The 25,093-nt window shown below is 45.1% G+C and overlaps 2 protein-coding genes across 16 annotated transcripts in view; one reads left to right on the top strand and one right to left on the bottom strand.

The window, feature by feature from the left end:
* The window catches only part of PTK2 (protein tyrosine kinase 2), a 191,708-nt gene extending 171,110 nt beyond the window's left edge, over positions 1–20,598 (top strand). For all 15 annotated transcript variants that reach the window (XM_072034273.1, XM_072034274.1, XM_072034275.1 and 12 more), the window contains 9 exons: positions 1,937–2,023; positions 3,095–3,232; positions 4,604–4,735; positions 12,023–12,085; positions 14,826–14,865; positions 15,376–15,482; positions 18,337–18,492; positions 18,627–18,707; positions 19,330–20,598. In XM_072034273.1, the coding sequence (XP_071890374.1) occupies positions 1,937–2,023; positions 3,095–3,232; positions 4,604–4,735; positions 12,023–12,085; positions 14,826–14,865; positions 15,376–15,482; positions 18,337–18,492; positions 18,627–18,707; positions 19,330–19,542 (1,017 nt within the window). In that variant the 3' untranslated portion in view covers positions 19,543–20,598. The remainder of the gene's footprint in view (positions 1–1,936; positions 2,024–3,094; positions 3,233–4,603; positions 4,736–12,022; positions 12,086–14,825; positions 14,866–15,375; positions 15,483–18,336; positions 18,493–18,626; positions 18,708–19,329) is intronic.
* A 1,201-nt stretch (positions 20,599–21,799) lies between these two features.
* Positions 21,800–22,962, bottom strand: RPLP1 (ribosomal protein lateral stalk subunit P1). Its single transcript, XM_027452747.3, has 4 exons — positions 22,779–22,962; positions 22,580–22,654; positions 22,360–22,477; positions 21,800–21,921 (listed from the first exon to the last, which is right to left on the bottom strand). Exons 1-4 carry the CDS (start codon positions 22,848–22,850, stop codon positions 21,842–21,844), a joined length of 345 nt encoding a protein of 114 aa, XP_027308548.1. The 5' UTR covers positions 22,851–22,962; the 3' UTR covers positions 21,800–21,841.
* Between the last annotated feature and the right edge of the window lie 2,131 nt (positions 22,963–25,093).

Consider the following 25,093-nt stretch of genomic DNA (forward strand, 5'->3'; position numbering starts at 1 on the left):
TGCTGCTTTCATTTCTGAGTTGAGAATGGCAAAGAATCCATCAACCTGTCTGGGCACCTGAGATTGACAGGATGTGGTGTATATGTAAACAGACAACATACCGAATTACAGAAGCAGATAAACTGTGTGAATTGGAACAATATGCTACTCAATTATTACAAAATTGTTTAAGAATATATTATTTAGGGCTTAAAAATACCTTTAATTAATGTAATGAATGAGCTACACCGTAGTAGAAGTGATCATCATCAGAGCTCTGGGTGTGACACATAAACGAAAACACCTGAAAAAAGGTGTTAGGATTGAAATTAATGCTCCTACCACTGCACACCTTTTTTTTGGGGGGGTAGAAGGGCCTTGATAGTTTAACTCTTTGAGGTACTCTCACTGTGTATGCAATACCATCATTGCTTAGTTTTTTTTTTTGTACAATATGATTTTGTAAAATATAGATATGCATGCTAATGACATTTGAACAAGATGAATTTTGTAGATAAGGAATTTCAAGCATCTCAACTTACTAAGTAAATTTTTAATGGTAATAATTGACTTTTTTTCTTATAACACTTCATTAAAAAAGTTTTGATTCTTTACAGGACTTAAACTCCCTTTTACTTACAGCCTTAAATTCCTGCACATTCTCAGATAATTCACAGCTATCACAATCTGTACTATGAAATTACTTGGATTGCAGTGATTAGTTAGAAACCAAAAATAACAAGTGCTGAGTGATAACGACATTTTTCATGCAGTGGTGATAAAATTCTGTAGTTCCAAAGAACTGTGAAAGTAGCTTTTAACTGCCAGAGGGACACCAGGAGCCCATTTGCAAAATGATGAGGTTGGGTTTGGGTTTTGTTTTTCTCTTTGGTTCATTTTTTTTTCCTTCTGAAACACCCAGCAGCATTGTTTTTCAGGAAAAGAAGCAAATGTACCTTCAGAGGTTAACATCAAGTACAAATAACAGAATACTGCTTCTTGGAAGATAAAAGTACGCTTCTGAGAAACTTTTTCCAGCATTGCTTCGTCCACTAGTGTGAAGTTTCTGTGCCTGCTCTGGCAAAAGGGAGATCTGTTCAGTGTGTGCAGGAAAACAGGCTTTTTGAACTGGGCTTTCCAAATTTCTGGTGCCTTTTCTCCTGTTTTTCTGTAATTATACCTCCTCTTTGTTTATATGCACAAAGTATTGTGTTCTTCCTGAAGGGGTAAAGCACGGTACTCCAATAAATAATCCAATAAATCTTCTTTAGCTCCTTTCCAATAGGAAATATTTCTGGTTTTTTCTTGGCTGGGAATGGGTTGCAAGACATAGCATGTATAATGAAGGACCTGGGGTTCAGAATATGACTGAAACGTGGGGGTTAATAATCAGAACTAACATCAGTGCTCAGAATAACGCGTGTAAATATTCATGCTAAACAAAACTTGATTTGTGTTCTCACTGAAGCAAAAGAATTTGCTGCTGGGAACAGTCACAAAACAAAAAATTAACGGCAAAACTTTACGTAATGCAGATTATAAACTTGGAAACTACGCTATTTGCACCTGGAAACATGATTTAAGCATTAAGCTTTTCTGTGATATTCTGTCTGGACTTAACCAGCAGAGAGAAGGCCCTGTGGTGCAAACATAGCCCCAAAAATGTACAGAGTGAGTGTTATTTAATGAAATACCTAGCAAATAATTCAGTTTCTTTTGTTTCCAGACAAAAAAAATGGAGGAAAACTTAATTTTACATGTATGTTTGTTTGTTTGAAGTGTAAGTAACTTTGAATGTTTATTTCAGGGATTTTTTTTTTTTGAGCTTGTTTTTGTGATGTGCCTCCTGTAAATGTTTGTTTCAGCAAAGAGGAATTTGGTGTGTTTAGTTTTCTGTTTAAAGACTCTTTTCTGTCTAAAGACTCTTTTAAAAGACTCTTTTCCTTTATACTTACAGCCCAGCAGGCCTGGTTACCCCAGCCCAAGATCCAGTGAAGGGTTTTATCCGAGTCCACAGCATATGGTACAGCCAAATCACTACCAGGTATTAAATTTAAATACTCTGCGTGTTTTCTTTCAAACGTGGAGTCTATAACTCAGTTGCAGCTGGTGGGATTGATTCACTTCTTACACAGTTCAGTTTCATTGAGTTGCGTTAAACATGTTGGTTTTTTTTTGGTTTGTTTTACATAAGAACAAACCCTGAACTGGGCCTGGTAGGGTTACTACAGATGGCAGATACTTTCAAATGTGATGTAGTGCTCAAATTCCTGAAAACTAAAGTGAAATGCATTAGACATTTTCATATTTACTGAAGGAATATAATATTCATGTTAGCATTTTTCCAAGCTATGAAATTACTTGTGTTGTAAATTGCAGGGATTAGCTGCCACGCTTTCCTTGGGTTTCTTGATACTCTACTCCTTGATGGTTCTCTGAATTTTTTTTATTTTCTGCTAGCTGATAGCCTCCTTTGGGTATTCTTGGACTTGTTCAAATCAACATCCATATACAACAGACTCAGTCGAGGTCCTTTTTCCCGTGGAGGGGGGGAGGTTTTCCTTGTTTTTATTGGAATGCTTCAGGCTCATTAAAACTACTTTGATTTTTCTGTGGGGAAGTTCTCAGGCTGTGCAGCTAGGCACAGTAATTACATGCAGTCACTCCAGGCTTAAGCTTGTCATATGCACGGGGGGTACATGTTTGTATGGCTCCACAGGGCGATGTGTGCATGGCTCCTATTAACTTGAACATGAGTTCTGCATGTGTAGGTCTTATAAATATATCGATACGGTTGGTTTTGTTCACCAGAGGACTTTGATCTTTGTGACTACAGAGGTTGAAACATATTTTCTGATGCTGCTGTTTGGGTAGGCTTCCTGACATAGTACAAGTCTTAGAGAAAGAGTTTTTATCATATTGTGGCTTGGCTTCCTTCTTCTGCTGTTGTTTCTTCTCCTCCTCCCTTGCAGTGACTACTTGAATTGAGTCACTTCTGCACTCTCATGTTTGCTCCCTTGAGGAAAAAAAAAAAAAAATAAATATATATATATATATATATAAAATATTGGGAAGAAAGTTTGCTAATATAACACCTTTTGCATTTTCCCTAAAGGTATCTGGCTACCCTGGTTCTCACGGGATACCAGCTATGGCAGGCAGCATCTATCCAGGGCAGGCTTCTCTCTTGGATCAAACAGATTCCTGGAACCATCGACCTCAGGAAATATCAGTGTGGCAACCAAACATGGAGGTAGCGTGAACTCACACACCTGTTGTTGCTCTCTGTACAATAAAGACACTTTTTTATTCTTAGATACCTCTGGAGAGGACTGTAGGAAAATTGAGTGTGTTTCTCAAGTGTTTTTTAAGTTGCCTTCTTGGAGTTGGATTGGAGTCATGACTGAATCCAGTTCTTTTTGAACCAAATCCTCTTACGTGATGTTGGACATAGTGCTTGTACTCTTTACACAAATTCTTGATGAAGTGACTGCTACTGAGCATCTTAACTAAGACGTTGAGACTAAATGAGTGATTATAGGTATCCTGAGTTTGTTAGAAGAAGGCTTTACTGAAACTTAGTGGTGTTAAGAGAGGAGGAAAAATTCATATTAAAATTTGTTATATCGTTACCTAGTTAAAAACACCTCTCATGGAAGATATCCAGTATTGAAATTGTACTCAAAAGATTCTCTGTAATTTATCAGGCACAGAAAATGAAATGGTCTGCAAAACTGTTCTTGAGCTATATTCTTGGTAAATGCTTTTCAGCCTCTCACAATTGCGTATAGCTGCAAGGAATATGAAATTATTCCCCCCTCTAACCTTCTGCCATTTTATTCCATTCTCCTCCAATATTTTATACGTTTTTCATTCCACTTTATCCTTCCACAAAGATTCACTTTTTGCAGTTTCTGTCTTAAATCCATTTGCACTCTCTAAGCAGTGTTCTGTTCTTTGTGCCTCTGGTAGATCTTTAAGTGAGAGCTGAGGTTTACACCCTAAATACAGTAGAGCAGATAGGTGTCCGAGCCTTCAGTTTGCCTCAGGTAACTCTTGGTAGATTTGGTCGTATTTTCTGCCATTACAGCTTGCTGCCATGCTGTTGTTATTCCTGCTGTATATAGTTGAGATATCGTATATTGAGGCTCAAGGCACACATAAAAACCTGTTCAAAAATGCATTAAAAGTGTTTTCGTGACATGATTTACCTGTCAGCTGAAACAGAAAAGGGTATTTGATTTGGGTAAAACACATATCCTGCAGCTTTAACAACTGGATAGTTGCATTATTGCACAAGAAAAGGAAATTGGTAACTGTTATTGTTGTCCAACTTGAAGTGCAACATATGAAGTGACAACATTATTGAAAAATAAAACAGGATTTTTCAAATCTTTCGGGTTCCGGTGATTAGGAGCAAGGCAAATAAAACGTTTGCAGTTGGAAAGAGGTTCTTCTGATGACCTGCTTCAGTTTATAAGCAGATCGAGGAACTCTGCTTGATTGCTATTGTGCACTGGGGCTTTTAAAAATCCACTCTTTTATAAGCTCAGTAAGTTCTTGCAGCTGTTTTCACAAACTGTCAGTGGTTTTGAGATTGCATAAACCTAACTGTGTTTTGTAGGATTCAGGCACTTTGGACATACGAGGAATGGGGCAGGTTCTACCCACACATCTCATGGAGGAGAGGTTGATACGACAACAACAGGAGATGGAAGAAGATCAACGCTGGCTTGAAAAGGAGGAACGATTCCTGGTAAAATTTTGTTTCACGGTGCTTCCTAACTCTTTTTGTTGCAGCTTGCTAAAACTGATCACTTCCATGAAATAAGAATATTAATGAACACAGGAGTCGGTTCCAAAATGCAGGTTTGGAAGAAGTTCTTAATTGAAGTGTCCAGCTAGGAAGTGTGACCTCTGCTACAGGTGCCTCAAACAGCTGTTTTTTTTTTTTAGTGAGTCTCACTTGATTCAGTCAAGTATTCATGTGTGAAAAGTTTTGAGTTCTGTGGCCATCTGCAGATTGCCTGTTTATGCTTAAGGATATTGATCTGTGCACGCTCTGCCCCTAAAAAAGGGATAACCTTCAGCCATCTAGCAACCCTGACTGCAGTAAGACTTGCAAGCTGTCTTGCACTGAAGGAATAATGAGACATGTCAGTGGGAAGAAATAATTTAAAAAGAGAGCTCTGTGAGGTGGGAGGAAAAGCTCTGAGCATCACCAGGAAAAAGAAGAAGAAATGCTTTGGTAATGGCATCTTCTGTTGCTGTTTCTCTGCAGTTCCAGGTTTTCTTGTTGTCAGAGCCGCTCATCTACATTTCTGAGTTCAATTCTGGCTTCTTTATTGTCAAAATTCAAGTTCAGTGTTAAAATTCAAGACTGTTGGCTACAGATGCAGCAGAAGATGCTGGTAGCATTTTACCCAGAATAGGCTCGTGCTGGGGAGCCTCACTTGGCAGGTGAATAAATTGCAGTGGTGTGACATGGATTGTGACAAATACCAGTCCTATGTTTGGTCACAAGTGTATTTCAAGGAAGCCTTTGTTTTGGAAGCTGTGTATGTAGGTACAAAACATGTTTGTGTAAGTGCAGGTGCGCTAGGTTTGTTAGGGGAGGTAAGTTTAAATAAGCTTGCTGTGTATTTAAAGATGATGATGACAGGAGACAGTTTCTCTAAGAGTTTTCTGCACTGTCCAGAGCAGACCTCCAGGGAAGCCTTTGCTGTACAGATGGATTATTTGTAGCTTGGACATCAAAGTTCTCTGGCAATGGTTGTCCCACAGAGCTTGAAAAAATGTCTTTTAAGGATATTGAAGCCAGTACATTGAGTTCCTTGCGAATAAGCATTTATGCTTTATTCTACAGGAAGCCAGTGGGAGGGAATGCAGAGCAGATCTGGTGTGCAGACAGCGTTACTGAGACCTAGCTCCTGGCCAGCTGAATAACCTTACTCTGGCAGGGTTTTAGGTAGATGCAGTGTTCAGAAACATTGACAAGAAAGGATGTAAATCTCTACTTGCTGTTGAGAGCTACTGGTGATGCCCACATGCCCATTACATGTTCTAGCCACCACCCAAATTGTGCTAGAGTTAAGACGTTGCTTTTGGTTAACAGCTTGCTTTTGACTTACTTCTCTGTACATACACGTGGGAATTTGCATCCTGCCATTGGATGATAGCAAAGAAAACACTGCACCCAGATTGCTTTGTCCAATTAATTACGAGCTTGGAGAGAGGGAGGGGAAAGGAAAATTTCTTGCCTAATTTAGGCATTAGCTTTAACAATCTCGAGCGGCACCAATTGCTTGGGACTTTCGCAAGCTTAGTAGGTCAAATTGTGGATTCAGACTTAAAACATTGTCAGGAACTTTTTGAGGGACTAATATTTTGCTCCTGAGGATGCCTTTTAATGGCATGCCTCTGAGAAGGAGGCATTTGTGACTTCAGGTGGTGGCACTAGGTTACGTGGGACCTTCCTGTTCTGCAGGATAGGTGATAATTAATTGTAGCACTTGGTATTCTGCTTTGGGTCAGCCTCAGGACCAGCAGGATGTTCATCATACCCGAGACTACTGTTTGAGGAGGGACTCAGTGATTTTTCTTTTGGCTTCTACTAGTCTTTACTGCTGGAGAGACACCGTCACTGCTGCCACATCCTGCTTAGAGGGAACTTGTGAGCAGTTCTACAGCTCTGCAGTTTGTCAGAGCTGAATTTAGTTGATGTAAATCTTAGTTAAAAAGGCAAAAAGCAGAGAAAGATTGAGAAGAAGTAAGTGTGAACTTAAAAATGGCCAAAATAAGGAATTGGAATTCATAAGTTTTGTCCTTCTGTGCTAACATTTTGACTGTACAGACTTGGGGGTTTTATTTGAATGCCCATTACACATTTACACACTGTCAAAAGCTGAGCAAGCTACCACGATAGCCACAGGGTGTGTTTGAACCTGTAGCATGACACATGTCAGAGGAAGCTTCATTTTATAGGTGGGTATTTCCTGGAAAAGGAGCCTGTGTTTCTAGGGTTAGCCCTGGAAAAATCAAGATGGCAGAAAAGTTACTGAGGGGAGGCACTCCCAGAGGCCTTGCACTTTTCCTGAAGAATATCCAGAGTTTATACAGGAGAGTCCAAACTACATACAGTGTAGAAATATATATATTATAAACACTAAATATATATTTCCTTGTCCCATGTCCTTTTTCTCTCAGGAGAAGGGACTTCCCTGACTGTGCTCCAGGCGATTGAAGGAGGAGAGCAACTTGCTCTCTCAAAATCGTTGTCATGTCTCTCGCTTGCTTTTCCTGCTTTCTGCAGGAAAACTGACCTTTAGATTTCGGTCACGTTGTTTGGCTGAAGCGTGGCCCTCCCTTCCCTGCTATAGGTTTCAGAAGAATATTTTTCCCTTTGAGCACAGAGAACAATAGAGAGAGGAGAGCCAGAATTTAATTTTTAACTTATGCAACTGCAGCCTAGTGCACTGAGTTTAAACCGATTGCTTTCAAAAGCAGCCCCTATTTACACAGCCCTCAGACTCCTTCAGTGTATCACACTACTACTACTGAGAATTGGACTCTCAGAGGAGTAGCTGCAAGTCATTCAATGTGAGACACTGCACGGAGAAGAAAAAGCCTCGCTGGGGTTTCTGTTAGTACAGTTTTTATTTCCCTAGAGGAACAGCAACACGCTCGTGACCCAAAATTTATTGCTGCTTCTACAAAGAGAAAATCCAACTCAAAGCATGTTAGCACAAGTACGAACGGCGCTGGTGCCGTGTGTGCTAGAAGAGAGACCCCAGATGAAGAACAAAATCGCAGCGGCATTGAAATGGAAATGTAGCAGTCTTCAGAGAGGATGTTATCTGTGTAAGCAGTTTGTCTGAAACTGGTCCTTTGAGAACATGCAACCAGTCAGTACTTGAGAGGAGACAGAAATGTTTGCAAGCTGCAGTCTTAAACGGAATCCAAAATTCTGAGATCCTGCTGGAAAAAGAGAAAACAAACATCGCTCTTCATGGGAAGCTCCTGAATACAAATAAATCTGTTGTGTAAAAACTGAGGCATAAAGAACTTCTTAAATTGAGGCAAATTTATTCACTGGGAGGTAAGAAGAGAATAGGGAAGGTGGGGAGGGTTGTCGTCTTCAGGACTAGACCCCATCCCATCCCCTGATACAGCAGGGACGTTGCACACTAGGTGTTTAATGGACACGGATGAAACCTGCAGTTTTTCATGGTGTCCTGGCAGAAGTGCCTCTAGGAAGGAGACAGAAATCTGTGAGTTGTTTTTGAGGAAGTCGAAGCAAAGATGAAGCATTGCAGCACTTCACCCGTGGTACAGGCAGCCACAGAAGATGCTGGTTGTGTATGGCAGGCAGCTGCCACACAAACACGTTGCATCAAACAGGTGGGATGCTGCTCATCCTTCAGGGCAAGGAATCTTGCTGTACACTTCTTTAGGTGCTGCAGTCCACGAGATTTTCACTCGTTTTTATCCTGGGATGTTTGGGTGGTTACCTCATTCCCATGGGAAGCATCACAAGAAGTACACGAAGCTCTCATTCTGCATTTTCCTATCACTTTTCAGCCATCTGGGTATTCCCACTCTAAAAAAAAATAAGAAAATACACAAAGATTGATCAAGGTTTTACTCTTACGTAGTGCAAAGCGTGTAGAAGCTGAATGAGCAGCCTCCACCCCTAAAAGCAGAGCTCCACGATCACAAATAGCCCAACAGCTTGCTGTAGCTAAAAGGTTTGGCCCGTTACCCTGCAGTCTGGCACGCGTCCTGAGATACTTGCACTTCATCTCGAGCCTGCTGGCTTCCCTTTGTAGTGTGTGTGCACAGAAATTCAGGATCGAAGGATTGAAATACTCCATCAGGGCCAGGGTATGTAAATGTTGATCTTCCAGCCCTGATCTCATGTGTAGAAGGAATTTAAAAGCAAAGCAGTTAATTCATTGAGTTAAAATAATTTCTTAAAGGCCCTCTGAGGATACTTTGATTTTGGGGTCTTGGCAGAAGTTGGGAACTGCCAGAAACTGCCATTATTTTTTTTTAATTGCTTCTAGAAGAGCACATCTTCTGTATTTTAAGACAGAGTTTGGCCCCAAAGGGGAATCCATCTGCAACCACAGTTCAGAAAACCCATGGTGGAGGTGATGCCATGCTGAGCAGAAGTTGTGGGACAGAAATTGTCACGCTGTTACCTTCTCAAGGTGACCTCCTGAGTACAACAGTGTAGGGAAATTTGTGGGTTTTATGCTGTAACTTCTTGCCCTGTAGCTGGCCGTCTCTGAACGTTTTGCAGAGGACTTTCCTTCTTTTTTTGGACATCTTCATGAATTCCTTCCCCATTTAAACTTAATTTCCAGCTTGAACTTTTCTGTTGTGGTTGTATTTATGCTATGTGGTGTCATTTTTAATTATATAAAATAAAGATGCATTTTCACACTCCTTTTAGTGACTCCACAGCAGAGAGAGCAGTGTTGTGCTGAGAAATTTAGAGCTCTTTCCTGCGATGTTTGGAAGAAATAACTCACATAGTTTCCTTATCGTGCTTGGTTTTGTTGTTTTTTTTCTGAAATTCCCACATAGTTGTGGTTTTCGTATTGGTCCTATTCTGACACTGAGAACGGCAATTCAAGCATAATTGATGTGAACTGTTGCTAAAATAAGATCTAAATTTTTAGCCTGAGAAAATCCCACCGAGATGTTACAGTTTGGCATGTCTTGAGAGCGCCAAGACATACATGGTCCTTTTATTAGTGAGTGACCGGGAATTCGGGAAATAAAATAGATTTTGTTCCAGTTTGTCAACATATGCATCCTGTCTGAAAAGTCCTCCTAAAGTTTCCAGAGATTTCAGATAGCAGATTTTTTATTAGGAAAAGAAACTCATTTACTTCTCCGGGACTTTGATTTTCTGCAAGATTTTGATAAAAATCCAACCAGGAATATATATCTGTAATGGATAAAAAAGTAAGTAGAAAAGACATTGCTTAAACTTGCATTTTAGTCTGGTAAAGCTCGCACCAAAAAGAAATAAAAAGCAAAGTTTGTGTGTTTGAGCAGCCCCATCACACGGTGAGTATGAAACACATCTGAGGATGACTCGTCATCATGGCCAGTCACTGTACTTAAAAATATCCTCGCAAGTGAGAAACTTTTTCAGAAAAATCTGCAATCGTAAATCACCCATTTCCCAAAGGCTTCATGCTCTGAAATGAAGAGACAACACGAGCATTAAGCAGGCTGCTTCTAGGCACGGCTTGCTAACAAGTCTTACCTGTTACATTCAATTTGGGGGGCTTCACGGCCAAAATTATAGCCTGGTTTTTCCCCTGACATGTCACATACACACCTGGGAGCACCACTTGTGCTCCGACAAGGTTGAGAAATGCATGAAAATAAATGGATAGAGCACGGAACAGGTGAATTTTGGTGTGAGGCTTATTTGTTGCATGAAACATAGCTGGGAGAGCTCAGTTGTGTAGTGGCACAAACTGCTCACATTGGCACTCGGTATCCTCATTTTCAGGTTCTTGGAGGAGCCTGGGCAACTTCATGGCTTTGTTTGCCAAGGGCTAGTCCAACAGAATTTCGTTAATCCTGCTTTTAATAATAATTTCTGTGTATTTATGCCCTTCTTGTGCAACAATTCTTAGACTGCAGCCAGGTGTTCGTGTGTGCAATGTCCTGAAGGTCACTTGCACGCTTTGTGTTTGCTGCTGGTGGTGCCGTGGGTTGTAGGACGTTGTTAGTAGGACAAGGAGGGGAGAAGACTTACTGTGTCTGTAAATTTAACTTCTCTTTCTTCTGCTCCTGCTACTACTGGAAAGAAAGGTGTTATTTGGGCTCATGTGCACATTGTGCTTCTGAATCTTCTTTTGGGCACATCTCTGGCTAGAAATGAAAGTGATGAATTGTGAGCATCAGTGCGATAGAAATTCAATTGTGTGCTTAGATAATATTTAGCTAAAAAATACCACGAGAATCAGTCACTTGATATGTACTGAAGTATCTAACATCTGTATCAAATCAGAATTTCATCAGAAAAAGTTTCTCATCATCATCAAGGATGAAACTGAAGCTTCACCCATGCAGGTTTCGCTATAAAAGTACCACAAATTCTCAGAGAAACGTGGAGCAAGTTGCTCATTTTTGTCCTGTTGGTTCTTCGTCCAAGAAGGGGTTAAATACTTCCCTGTCTAATTTTGTTTCCCTATTTTTAATCTCAAGCTCTTTCAGGCAGCGACCCTCTCTGACTGTGCCTTGCTCCATCTGGGAAGGACTGAATGAAAACCCCAAGAATAAGCCCTTGCTGCAGGCTGCCGGCACAATACAAGTATTTTAATGATAAAAGATCAACATTAGCACGTTGATCTGCCTCCCCTGATGCCTTTTAGGGTTTTTTAGGAGGATACAGGAATTGGAATCATTCTTTGGTGCTTTTAGAAAGAAGGAAGGGAAGGGATCGTGAGCAGCATTACCTTGTAAAACAGTCAAGCCCGGTGTTCCTTAAAGCAGATAAAGCAGAAATTCATTTGTTTGTCGCTTGTGTTTGGAGACCAGTGCATCTGGGCGCCTTTATTTTTACCCAAAAGCAGTGTTTGAAGAGCTCCAGCAACTGGCCCCGGCCGCAGGCTCACCGAGGCAGCCAAGTACATCCCAGCCTTCCCGAGCAGGAAACGGGAATTAATGCGCAGCGCTCCTCATCCTGGGGCTGAAATCGTGCTGTGGGGAGGAAAACGAGCCCCAAACCCAACATTTGCCTTTGGGAAAACGGAAATGCAGGTTTCCAGTGTTGTGTTGGGGAAACGGTACCATCACTGCTTATGAAAAGCCTTTTTTACATGTGTGCTGAGAAGCCGTCCAGAAGCCCACCGGGCGTTTCGGTAGCTGTAGCATGGTAGGGAGGGGAATTAAATGACATCTGCATCTGTCAGCGTAATGTTTTTGACATTATTTGCTTGTTTTTAAGACGGTTTTAAGCCCAGGTTGTGTGAATCTGCAAGCAGAGCAGTGAAATTGTGACTTTTCCTTGCAGAAACCCGACGTGCGGCTCTCCCGGGGCAGCATCGACCGCGAGGACGGAGGTCTCCAGGGCCCTGTAAGTGCTTGTGGGATCTCCTCAGCTCCCAGCCCTTCTTCCAGCTTCCTGGTAGTACACGCTGTGCAGTCGTGACTGAAAGGCTTTGCTCAATGTTTCCACTGCCCTTACACGCTGCTCCAGCTTTCCAAGAAGCTCAGCTTCTGCAGGAACAGCAGCCGAGGCAGAGCTCCTCGTGCAGCACTTGGGAGGATTTGGGGGGTTGGTTTTGGCCCCTCGAAGCTGCCGTGGAAACAAATGCTTCTGCCGAGATGTCGCAATGATTTTCAAAAAGCTTCTGCGGTGCCTAATTGGGCCTGGGCGTTTTAAAACCGTCGATGGTTTTCTGAAACTCCCGTCAACAGGAAGCCGGGGTAAAATAACTTCAGCAGTTGTTTAAATATCTGAAGGGTTTTCTTACCAGGAATGTAAATGTTGCTGTTGTATTACCCGGGAATCTGTGTAGGGTAACTGACCCGCTCTGAAACAAATGGAGCAAACCCCACAGCCATTCATTTCTTGTCAGACAGCAGCTGCAGCTGTGCTGTTCTTTCTTCTGGGCTTCAGTGCTGTGTATTTAACTAAAAACATCTCCCCGGTGGTTGAACTGCCATCAGACCCTCTGAATCACGCAGAGAGGACAGGGGATCGGGCCAGGGAGTGTTACTGATAGAAACCTGGCGCTTCCTCCCTTGTTGGTGTCCAGGGATCACCTTCAAAGCATTTCTGGGAAGTCAGCATTTAAAATCCACTTTCCTCGATCATTTGGGATGCAATTCCAGAGGCGTCGCATGGCCTCCATCCTGCCAGAGGGCTGATCAAACTCCTCGACGCTTCCTCAAAGCACAGCTCCTTTGGGCAGGCTGCTTTCTCTGACCCTCATTTCAGCTTTGACTGCCTGGGGTTAGAATGAAAAATCCAACCCCCCGATCCCAAACTGCTTGCAGGATATGTTCCAGGTTCCCAGGTGAGGTAGGGCAGCTTCCCACTTGAAGGAGTGGGAAGAAAAACGTGCTGGTTGCCAAAATTGGTTTTACAAGAGGCTCTTTATTCAGTTCCGGAGTTCGAGTTTGCATTCTTGGAGTTCTTAATACATTTAAAGCATTTAATACGCTTAAAATGCAACTCTGACTTCGTTTGCAGCGGGAAATGCCTGATGCTTCTTTGAGTCAATCTCAGTTTCTCATCGGGAGGATGAGAAATAAGGAGGCATTCGTAGGAGAGCTGGGGTTAAACAATCACCCAGCATTAATTACGCAGAGGTTTCTGTGGCAGGATCCCGATCACCGAGGTGTCACTGCAGTCCTCCCTCCGAGTGCCTTTTTGTTAGGTTAGGCATGGTGGTAGCAATATATTTCTGTGGGACCCGACACCCTGAGCATTTTGCTTCTGGCCACAGTTTTCCACAGCAACCTGCTAGAAACGAGCTAGAAGTGGAGTTAGCGTGGGAATCCTCAGTCCATGCAGTTAAAATTGGGGAAAAAAAAAAAGTTTTGAGCAGCTGAAAAGAGGCCTCAGGAAGTGCTGGGCAGCCCTAACCACAGAAGCCTTGGCAGATCCGCCTGCAATTTTTAAAAGCCTGACATGAATTTCTAAAAACGCCAGGCCGAAGCTTTGAATAAATGCTGAAGTAAAAGTCTGAGTGTCCTTCAGGTTTGTTAACGAGATGTTGATCCTGTTAGCAAGATGTGAGGATCTCAAGTTGGCTCAGAGGATCTCCTGCAGACCTTCTGCACGCTGTTGGGCAAGGAAGGGGCTTGGTTTGTCCAGCTGTGGTTGTGTTAGTGCTGAAAGGAGGCAGCTACGAGGTTGGAAGCTGAGGAATAGTGGGTGTGCTGCTGCTGCCCCCATCACCTGGGTGTGTTTCTGAAAATAGAGAATGTGGGAGATTCAAAAACCGTGCTTAAAAGATCAGAAAAGTGAATTGACATTTCCAGGCAGTGCTTTGTGATAGCATTATCCAGAGCTGAAGTCAAACTGAAGCAGCTCCTGTTTTCACACCACTAAAAGGGAGCTCTAGGATTTTTTATTTAACATGTTGAAAAAGCAGCTTCCCTAGGTTTGATGCAGAGAGCTGTTCTGGCTTTGCAGAAAACAGCCTTTATTTTATAAACCAATGCCTTCTTGAAATGTTTTCCTGCTGGGCATGTTAAATTCTAACTGCCTTCAGTGTCTTACTTTGCAATGGAAACTCCTTTCTACAGATACGCGTGCATAAAATGTGACTGTAACATTTTTGTGTGTGTTTTTTTTAATGTGACAAGTTTTGCACAAGGTATTAACTTGCTTGTGACCAAACAGATTTTCATCTTTCTTGGCCTGGAGGTTGTATAAGCATAATTCCCGGGGAAATTCACTTGAATCTATCATTAAATACTTCCAAATGAATAAGAAAATTGACCTTGATTAAGAGCTTCACAGCTCAGAAGTTCTGTTACCATTATTGATGCTACTCTCCAGTGCAGAAATAGTTCTGTAAGTGCTGCGATTTCTTCATCAGCACCGTGAATATGCCACCACATTTGATTAATAGTGAGGGATAAACTGTCACACACAGGCCAGGGCTGCTGTGAGTACTACAACATAAATGAAAATCCTTTCCTTACTGTGTGAATAATGTAATTAGGAGATGATGGTGAATATGGACGTGTTTTTAACTGGGAAATGGGCTGAGAACTGGCTGTTTCCAGTTGGTTAAGGTTCTGCTAGTGAAATGGTGAGCGCTGTGCTAACTGCTATAAATGTGTGCTTTATTTTGTAGGCTGGTAACCAGCACATCTATCAGCCTGTGGGGAAACCAGGTAAGCAGTCAAATCATACCACGTCCCCTTGAATCCTGGATTACAGGATTGTAGCAGCAGTAGTCAACAAAGGTGCCTTCCAGGATTTCCATACAAGGTTGGATTCGATTCCAGAGAACTCCACAGAGGTGTTTCGGTGCCGTCACTGCTTAAATTCCCAGAGACGTAGTCAGCAACTCCAAGGAGGTGTTTGAACAGCTGGGGAGTCTAGAGGAAGCTGAATCACCGTGTAAGACTCCACTGTGGGTGGAGTTGAGACATGCAAAGCACAGGTAGACAACTAAATTTAGGTTTCTCTGTCTTGAAGTGAGTCAGGCCCAGGACTTCTGCCAGGAAGAGGCCTGATTGCCCAGACACGCAGCTGGGGCACGAGGTGGTGAGCACCTCTCAGCTCTGGGTTAGGTGTACCGAGTCAGTAAAGCAGGAGTAGCCTCCGTAACGTTGGCAGACCAGAATTAAGCAGGTAGATCTGATGCTCTGGTCCTCTAAAATGCAGATTTTCTTCACCAGATCACACAGCGCCGCCAAAGAAACCTCCCCGGCCCGGAGCCCCCGGCCACTTGGGCAGCCTGGCAAGCCTCAACAGCCCCGTGGACAGCTACAACGAAGGCGTGAAGGTACAGTGCTGGGTAGCACAGGAAAATGAAACTAGCACACGGCTCAGAAAATGAAATGGTGCCCCTCAGAGGTAGTTAGCTGCTCCCCGAGCCCATGGAAAGCAAAAGTGACCGAACTCCCCGAGTAGATGTTGTCGTGCACTGGCAGCTCTGCAGGGAGTTTATTGCTTGGCTCACATCCTCCAGGACAGATTCAGCACGTTCCTCACCTAGAATCTTTCCCAGGTGAGCTTATTTCTGGTCTGAGGGGTGTAGGATCCTGCTCATGTGGACCCAGCCTTGGAGCTCAGCACACCCAGGTTACTCAGGTATTGCCACGGTGTCCAGGCCCTCAGTCACACAGAGGAGAAACATCTGAGCTGCGGTGCCCCAAAAAGCTCTTGTTGCAGCCCCACGACTCCCAAAACCCTGCTGGCTCTGGGGAACAAGGAAAGAGAGGAAATGGTGTGGTCGGGACTTTCTTACTGTTGTCACATCTCCAGTAAATAGGCGAGCAAACCAGACAGGAAATTTTGTGGAGTTGTCTGGCAGAGAGGTGCTGCAGGGCTGTGTGAAACCGTGACCTGTTTCCTCTGGTGTAAGTGGAACTGGTCCTCAAGAGTGTCAGAGACTTCTAAAATCATGTCTCCATTTTTTTTCCCTGCCTTTGGGACTCGTTTACCTGCCTAATCCGAAACAAATGACCCCAGGGCCTCCCGAGGGGAACCAGTGGAGCTATTGCTGCTATTAGCAATTTCCAGGAGTTAGATACACTGATGGGGGCTTCTCCATCAGCACCGCCCTACCAGAAATGATGCAGACACACCCCAGTTCCCTTTACAACCTCTGTGCACTCCAGCCCTTTCCTGAGAAGAGAGCAACGTCAGAATTAGGGTGCAGCCTCCTGTAAATACGCTGGGGCCATCCCTGCTCTGTTATGACAGCCAGCGTTAATAAATAGTGCAGTTCCTCACAGGAGAGCCTCACGTTAATCAGAGCCCTGCCAAGCCTCGAGCAGAGAACTGGAATCCCTATTACGGCAGGCACAGATGGAGCTGATGCTGATTTGGGGAAAATTCAGGGAAAAATGCAGTTCCTCTGACTATGAGGTTCACCGAAGCACTGTGTTTGGCACAGACTGATCTTCCAGCCCCTGCCTGTCTCGCTCTTGCTCACTTTTGTCCTGAGGTTATCTGAATATTTAAGAATCAGCCTAAACAGGCAGCGCGGGCGAGTTCAAGCCAGGTTATTTATTATCAGCTGGTGCCAGTGCTTTTTGAGCTGCCAAGCCACAGAAAACGTAAAAAAGCAGGAGCAGATGTGGCGCTGAATTTGGCTTCTCCAAAAGTTCCTTTCCAACTACTGATACTGGAACGTGAAAAATGTTTTCTGAAACACAGCCTCTTCGCAACAAACAAACCTGAGCAGCCAGAAACGTCATCAGTGTGAAGATTTATGCTCCTTCAGTGGAAAAAAAAAAAAAAAGTGCTGGTTTTCTTCTTTTTCCTGGCAGCGATTTCCTGAAATGGGATTGTCACGTGCCCTTTCAAGAAAAAAAAAGTTCATTAGTTTGGAATAGGTTGTGACTTTGCTCGCTGAAGATGTTTTTGGGGTGCATTTCAGTATCCTCCACATCCTCCACATGCATTTGGAGCGGGCTCTTGGTACTTCCTAACCCCGGCTGTGTTAAAAGGGAGCAGGGTTTCCCAGGAAGCGTCCCCCCCCTGCTGCAGAGGCCCTTTCACTGCACTCCCCACTTTGCTGTTTGCCAGCCTGCCTTGCTCTTCTCGAGCTTTGCATGCTCTCTTCCCCACGTGCCGAGCCTTAAGGCGGCATGGGCGCATGGCCAGCACTTCTCCCCCCGTCAGTTATCAGCACCCAGGGAGGCCACGAGCTAACCCGAACGCCTGCCGGCCCCCTTCAGGATCACTTTTGTTGCAGGCTTTTTAACTGGGCTCTTATTGCTACACGTGTTTGGGTTTGTGTTTTTTTGTTTTCTTTTTTTTTTTTCCTGCTGAGTTTATTAATATTGTTTTTGTTTTTTTTTCCCTTCTTTCGGTAAATTTCTTTAACCTTCCCCCACCTTCTGCTCAACAATAGCCATGGAGGGTAAGCAGTGCGTGAGCGTGTGTACGTGCCCTGTCCCCTGACGTCTTTGCATGCGACCTCTTGTAACTTCTCGCTCGCTTCATCCAATTCCAATCACGGCCTCTCCCTGCTGATTCAATAATTACCGGGTTCCTTTTTCCTCCAGTACCCTCTGATCGATGCGCCAGCCCGATCTCTGTAACAGCTGGCAGTAAGCAATTAGGGAAACGTTCAAATTTGATCCCAGCTCTGCAGGGATAAGCACCATGGCAGCAGGAGGACAGAGGCGTTTCTCAACCCTCCTCTCCCCCAGGGGGTTGCTTGTCCCCGGAGCTGCAGGGAAACCGGGGTGTCTGCAGCTTTATGGGACTTGGAAGCTGTCAGATATAGGAAAGAAACTGGTGAACACCTTTGGGGTGTCCCAGCTCTGCTGGTGACACTGGTTTTTGTTAATTTGCCCTGCAAAAAAAAGGATTTTTGGGGACAAGGGACCTGTTGTAAAAGGGACTTTGTCCATCGGGAGCGAAGCACTGAGATGTGCCCAGTGCTCTGCTCCTCCTTCCTCACCTTATTTTGTTGTTGTGGGGGTCAGACTGGGAGCTCTTCGGAGATTTTGTGGTAAAATCCCTCATTTCACATGAAGGAAGCTTCCTTCAGCCCCAAGGGTGAGTGTGTTCAGCGGGGACAGGGTGGCGGTGGCAAACACCAGCCCTTCCCCGAGGTTGGGAGGTTGCTGAGCCCCATCTGCTGGGGGACACGAGTTTCAGCAGCTCCTCTCTGCTTCCAGCTTCAGCCGCAGGAAATCAGCCCTCCTCCCACGGCCAACCTGGACCGCTCCAACGACAAAGTCTACGAGAACGTAACGGGGCTGGTGAAAGCCGTCATCGAGATGTCCAGCAAAATCCAGCCAGCCCCGCCGGAGGAGTACGTGCCCATGGTAAAGGTGAGGAGGAACTTAGGAGATCGGGGCTGGATTTCACCCCTGAGTGACAGAACTGATGGAGGAGAAGCTTTCTGGGAAGTCAAGACACGTTCTGGGGCTGTTTTGTTTCCTTATTTACTTCCTTTTCTCCTCAGGAGGTGGGCTTGGCGCTGAGAACCTTGCTGGCAACGGTGGATGAGACCCTGCCGGTGCTTCCTGCCAGCACCCACAGAGAGGTGGGTACAGCTCACGTGCTGCTCAGTCCCCGTCTGTTTTGGCTCTCTCTTCCCTGCACACACACGTTTGGATGCAGTAGGCACTGTGAACGCTCCGATTTCTTCATGAAATCAAGTTTATTAGAACCTAAGCGTTGCGTGGATGTCATTTTTTCCAAGTGAAGGTGCTCGCACTGGGTGAAGGAGCACAGTTGAAATAAAAGCTGTCAGCAGTGCTTACAGCAAATCACAACTGGGGTGCAGGGAGAGCATCTGGGCCTTAATTCTTGGTGCAGATTTAATCTTTGATTAAACAGCTTGCACACAAAGTCATGACACAGGTAACTGAGCACAGCTCGGTGCAGCTGGGAGCTTTGGATGAGAAAATATCCCTTAGAAACCTCGTTTGGGATTAAGAAATGACTGAGATCTGTGAGTGGAGTTGAGGAGAGTCAGGAATAAAACCATTTTCCTCCAAAACCTTGAGCGTGATAGTGAGAAAGGCAGAGAATCATCCCGTGTAGCAATTCCACATGGTGGCTCCAGCTCCGAAACAAAACCTCAGGGAGGGTGGAGGGTGCTGTTGCTCTGTCCTGAGCGATTTCTGATGATTTACTCAGCTGACCGAGTCCTCTCGTTGCAGATCGAGATGGCGCAGAAGCTGCTCAACTCTGATTTGGCCGAGCTCATTAACAAGATGAAGCTGGCCCAGCAGTACGTCATGACCAGCCTGCAGCAGGAGTACAAGAAGCAGATGCTGACGGCCGCTCACGCTCTGGCCGTGGACGCCAAAAACTTGCTGGATGTCATCGACCAAGCCCGACTGAAAATGATCAGCCAGTCCAGGCCGCACTAGGAGCACCGAGGGAAGAGTTTCAGCAGGCTGAAGGAATTCTGCTCGCCACAGGCTGACCTTCCACCAGCAGCGAGGATTCACCCAGCGCAGTCCTGGCTTTCCAGTGACTCTTGCTTCAGCTGCCTGGCAGCCGGCGCTTCTCTCCCGCGACAAAAAAAAAAAGTTGAACCCAGTTTTTTTTTAAAAGCCGAGCTGGTCTGGGATTGAAGCAGCGGTGTGGGCAGCAGCCGAAGTCTGTACAGAAGGCCCTGGGGGAGCGAGGTTGGGTTTTGCTCCCGTCGCGTCAGCCGCGCTTCGCCTCAAGCTGCCGCAGGGTCTCGGAGCCAGAACTGTTCGAGCAGCAGAGCGGGGAAAAAAAGAGATCGTGAATAAGAAGAATTCTGGGAAACCTCAGGGCTGAGAATTCTTGCCCGCAGTGTATGAACTATCCAGACTGGAAGTTTTTTTGTTTTTTTTTTTTTTATTAGAACACTTAACGTCGCAATATGCTAATCACAATTTACAGAGAAAGAAAATAAAAAGCTATATTTTCAAGACGTCGGTTGTTTCCGGACAGACTAAAAGCCCTCTTCATCTTCCTGCCTTTTACTTTTACGTGCCCGTGTGATGCGTTTGGTTGGAGCTAGCTGTAGGACACAACTGAAAACTCGTCTCTTTCACCCGAATTAACGTGCCAGTTCTTTTTGTAGCAACGTCGTTTTCCTTGGAAGCAAAAAATGCTGCTTTGTACCAGAGCAACTCAGAGCGGCGTTTCGAGGAGCCCTGTAACCATTCATGCCCCCCGTTTTTATATAATTTATAAAGACAGATTAAAGCCATGTTGAATATTTTAAACCCACTGTAGCTAACTAACCCATCCTTTTGTCTATCTTGCCTGGGAGGAGTTACCGTAGAGCAGCGTGAGTAGATTTTCCTTGGTTTTTCCAGTTATGCCATCAGTTCTGTTAAAATAAAAACCACACTCCCTTTTTGCTGTTGAGGGATATAAATTATTCTCAGGAAGAATATAATGAACTGTACAGTTACTTTGACCTATTAAAAAGGTGTTACCAGTGAGTCTGGCTCTTTTTTGTCTGTGTGTGTTTACTGGAGAGCCCTCCCTCCCTTTCCCTGAGGTTTTAGAAGTTACAGCGAGCAGCCAAGGAAGAAATCAAAAAATTTTTAGTCCTTTTCCCTAAAGCAGTTTTATTTCTAAGCACAGAACAAGTCAGCCAGTGCTACCTGCCATCAAAATGAACTATTTGTGATTATGGGGTGTCACTTCTTACATTCCCCTACTTTTAAAATCCCTTTTTCTTTGATGGAGGTGGCGGAAGCTCTCAGCAGCAATACAGTTGCAGGATCTGCTGCTACCTGGAGTCCCCCATCAAGACCAGACCTCATTTCCCCAGGTGCCTGCATCTTCCCCAGGAAAAGTCCTGGGTTTTGTGGGATGGGGCAGCGTAGTGCTACTACCATTCAACCAGATGCACCACAACCCTCCAATACAGCTTTTGAGTATTCCTTTAAACATACAGAATGCTTTATTACTGCCTTTCATTTCATATTTTGACACACTTAAAGATAGCCCTCACTTTGACTCATAGAATAAGCCCAATTCAGAAGTTTTCATAATACTTTTACATCACTCCATTTGTACGTTACCCTTCAACACAGCTGTTTTTTCAGTGATGCTCCTTGATTTTTTCCCTGGGGAAGCAAAACATTCTGCACCCTCTGTACCTCATACACCCCAGGCTTGAAGCTTTGAGTATTGCAAAGACTTTTTTCATCTACTCCTTAAATTACAGCTCTACATGAGAAACTACAGAGTTTTAACCCCAGACAAGGGCCTTCAGATACGAATTTCAGCCTTCTCCAAAACATTCTCAACTGCTCTCCACTGTGAAAGGCCCACAGTTGTGCCCCAGCCTCTAACTGCTCCTAGGAAGGAATTCCTAGCTCCTAGCTAGGAGTTGGTGGGGTGCTGCAGCATCCCAAGAGCTCACAGCACAGGGAGCACACCAAGCAGTAACACTTCTAAACCTCCACACCTCCCATGCTCACTGCAGCTGTGTTTACACCTCTATCCACATGCTGGGAATGCAGTTAGGAGCTGTAACTGGCTCTGTGCTACGCCTCTGCTGCTGCTGGGGATGAAGAACCAACACAGGGAGTAGTTAAACCCTAGGCCTGCATTCAGTGGCAGCTGTTTTGGGGACTGCAGGGAGTGTGGCCAACCTTCATCCGCTCCCTTCCAGCATTTAAGAGACAACCAAACAGTTCAATGCTTCTTTATTACAGGCAGGTACAAAACTAATTAGTCAAAAAGACCAAAGCCCATGTCATCATCAGATTCCTCTGATTCCTCTTTCTTTTCCTCTTCTTTCTTCTCTTCAGCTATAAAAGAAAAAGCAGTGAGAATTTTTTGCACCAATTCATAAGTCACATGCTGGAGGACTTAACATCAGGAAGCAAAACCTGGATGGTGACAGCTTATTCATCACAGAATGGCCTGGGGTGCGAGGGACCTCAAAGATCATTTAGTCCCAACCCCATGCCACAGGCAGGGACACCTCCCACTGCATCAGGTTGCTCAGGGCATCATCCAGCCTGGCCTTGAGCACCTCCAGGGATGGGGCAGTCACAGCTTTTATAGGCAGCCTGTGCCTCTGAGGTAACCCCAGCACCACGTGCTTAATTGAAAGGCTCCAGCCTTATTACTAAGCATGAGGCGTGGTTCTGCTCCCTCCCACCCGCACGCTGCCTCCCAAACTTCCTAAGAACATCTCAGCCCAAGGTTTCACCCAGCAGCTCCCATCCCAGCACCCCACTTACCCGGGGCAGCCCCGCCGCCCGCCGGCGCAGCCCCTCCCGCAGGAGCAGCCGCAGCCGGAGCCCCGCCGCCGGCTCCCACGTTGCAGATGAGGCTGCCGATGTCGATGTTGGCTAAAGCCTGAGAAGAAAAGCACCCGGCACGGCCTCGTTAACGCGGGGCGAGCTTCGCTTCACCCTCCCCCCCCCCCAGAGCCCCCTTCCCCATCCACCCCCCCCTTACCTTAGCGAACAGCCCCGGCCAGAAGGGCTCCACGGTGACTCCGGCCGCCTTGATGAGGGCGTTAATTTTGTCCTCCTGCAACGAGGCCGGCGCTGAGGAGACGGCTCCGAGGGAAGGAGGAGGGGGAGGAGGAGGAGGAGGCCGCCGCCGCCATGCCGCGGCCGGCCGCCATCTTGTGGCGCCGGGGCCTTGCACTCACCGTCACGGTGACTTCGTCGTCGTGCAGGATGAGGGCGGAGTAGATGCAGGCGAGCTCGGAGACGGAGGCCATGGTGTGGTGGTTGGGGGGCGCGGTGCCAGTCGCCGGGGTGGAACGGCCTTAGCTTCGTGTGAAGGACACAGCACCTTGTGCGGCCAGCGAGGAAAGGGCGCCCGGCGCTGAGGGGCGGCTTTATATCAGTGACCTCAGCCAATCGCAGAGCCGAACGAGGAGATGACAGCGCCGCTGGCCAATCCGAGAGCGGGGAGGAGAGGAGCTCCGCCAATCGCGGCGGGGGGGGCGGGAGGAGGCGAGGCGGCGGCCATTTCCCGCTGCCCCCCTCACGCTTGAGGGCGGGCTGGGGCTGAGGCGCCGCCCGCCGGCCTGCGCCACGAGGGGTCGCGATTTGGCACCGTTTTGCCCCAAAAACGCATCCAAACCTCGTGGGTGGCACCTGGGTGGCTGGCACCTTAGGGTGACGTTGCTTGCCTGAACGCACGTGTGTAAAAATAAATAAATAAATAAAATAACGATGTGGAAAGAGCCATTTGTGATCAATTCCCACTTCTAGGTGACTTTGTAACCTTAGCAAACTCCAGCATTTCCCCCTCTGCTATTTATATGTGATCAATCAATACCCAGACAAGGGTAAAGTTACTTAAAATATGTGTGTTTTTTTTTTTTTTTTTGTAGGCTGGTGTTCGCAATCTGTAAATAAAATTTTCAAAATCAAGCTTGAGCAGAATAATTTAAGGATTTGCAAAAAGATATAGTATTTAGAACCTTAAAATGACAGCGTTCAATGCATCTTTTACCCATCCCTTCCTCATAATTCGAAGCATCTCCAAGTTTCACTGGATGGGGATCAGATGCTACTTACTGCTGGAGATGGTGAATGCTGAATGTTGCAGCACTTCGCTTGCAGGTGACTGAAAAATGTAATTTTCAGGCAAATGAACTCACAGATCTAGTTAGAAGGAAGTTCTTGTGTAGGCTACAGCTATGCTCGAAATATCTGGAAGCAGAAACTGGAGTTTGCTTAAGGGCGTTGGAGTCTCTGAGCAACTCCAACAGCACCTCTGTAAATGTGCAGCTTGTGGAAAGGCTAAAAAAAACACCTGCAGGAGACCCAACCTTATCTTGTAAGATTTCTCCTAAACAGATCCCAGATTATGTTCGTGTATATGGGAGAGGGAACTGAAGAATGACTTGCTGAAGCAGAAGGAAGCAAGGGGAATTGTCATAGAATCATAGAATCATAGAATATCCTGAGTTGGAAGGGACCCTTAAGGATCATCAAGTCCAACTCTTGACACCGCACAGGTCTACCCAAGTTCAGACCATGTGACTAAGTGCACAGTCCAATCTCTTCTTAAATTCAGTCAGGCTCGGTGCAGTGACCACTTCCCTGGGGAGCCTGTTCCAGTGTGCAACCACCCTCTCTGTGAAGAACCCCCTCCTGATGTCAAGCCTAAACTTCCCCTGCCTCAGCTTAACCCCGTTCCCGCGGGTCCTGTCGCTGGTGTTAATGGAGAAAAGGTCTCCTGCCTCTCGACACCCCCTTACGAGGAAGTTGTAGTTGTAGTTGTCAATTGCCAATGCAGGAGGACCACCATGAGCCCATGTGAAGATAGCTAAACAGCTCAGATTATACCTCATGGCTAAAGACACTGCCAGCTGAGAAGCCAAATGATGTTAGATTCAGCATCTGAAATGTGCCTGCTCCGCTGAAAACATCCTGCATTGAATAGAAAGTAACTTATTGTACAGGATTTAAATAGTGCCTATAAATCTTTGCTGTCTTCAGAAAAAAAACTAGCTTCACTGAACTTGCAGGTTCTGTGTGTTCAAGGGCTTCTTGTTGGCGATGTTCCACAGATTTCATGATGTTGTACTGAAATTGAATGCATTTGTTTGGGGACAGTACTCAGGAGTTTCTATTGCTTGTGGATAAGAAGACAGGTGAATGACAGGGGCCAGCTTTTTCTATCCTGTTTTCATGGTGAAGGTCTGAGTGGAAATTTGGGCAGACCCTATAGGAGAGAAAAGGGACGTAGGTAACAGTTCTTAAACAAAAATGATTTTAAAATGAAGATGCGTTGTTTAAAAATAAAATATTATGACCTGAAATTTAAACGTGACTTTCACATAAGCTTAGGTTTTGGTTGATAAAGACATTAATTAGAGGAGATTTGCCCGCATCCTTGCTTCATGGCTGTCTTGCTGCATCTATCGAGTGACACTGATGTGGCTGATCTGTAGGGGCTCAGAATAAAGTTAAATAAAAAATCAGAAAAAATACATTTACGTTAAAA

The sequence above is a fragment of the Anas platyrhynchos genome, chromosome 2, assembly GCF_047663525.1.
Source record: "Anas platyrhynchos isolate ZD024472 breed Pekin duck chromosome 2, IASCAAS_PekinDuck_T2T, whole genome shotgun sequence".
Classification (NCBI taxonomy): Eukaryota; Metazoa; Chordata; class Aves; order Anseriformes; family Anatidae; genus Anas; species Anas platyrhynchos.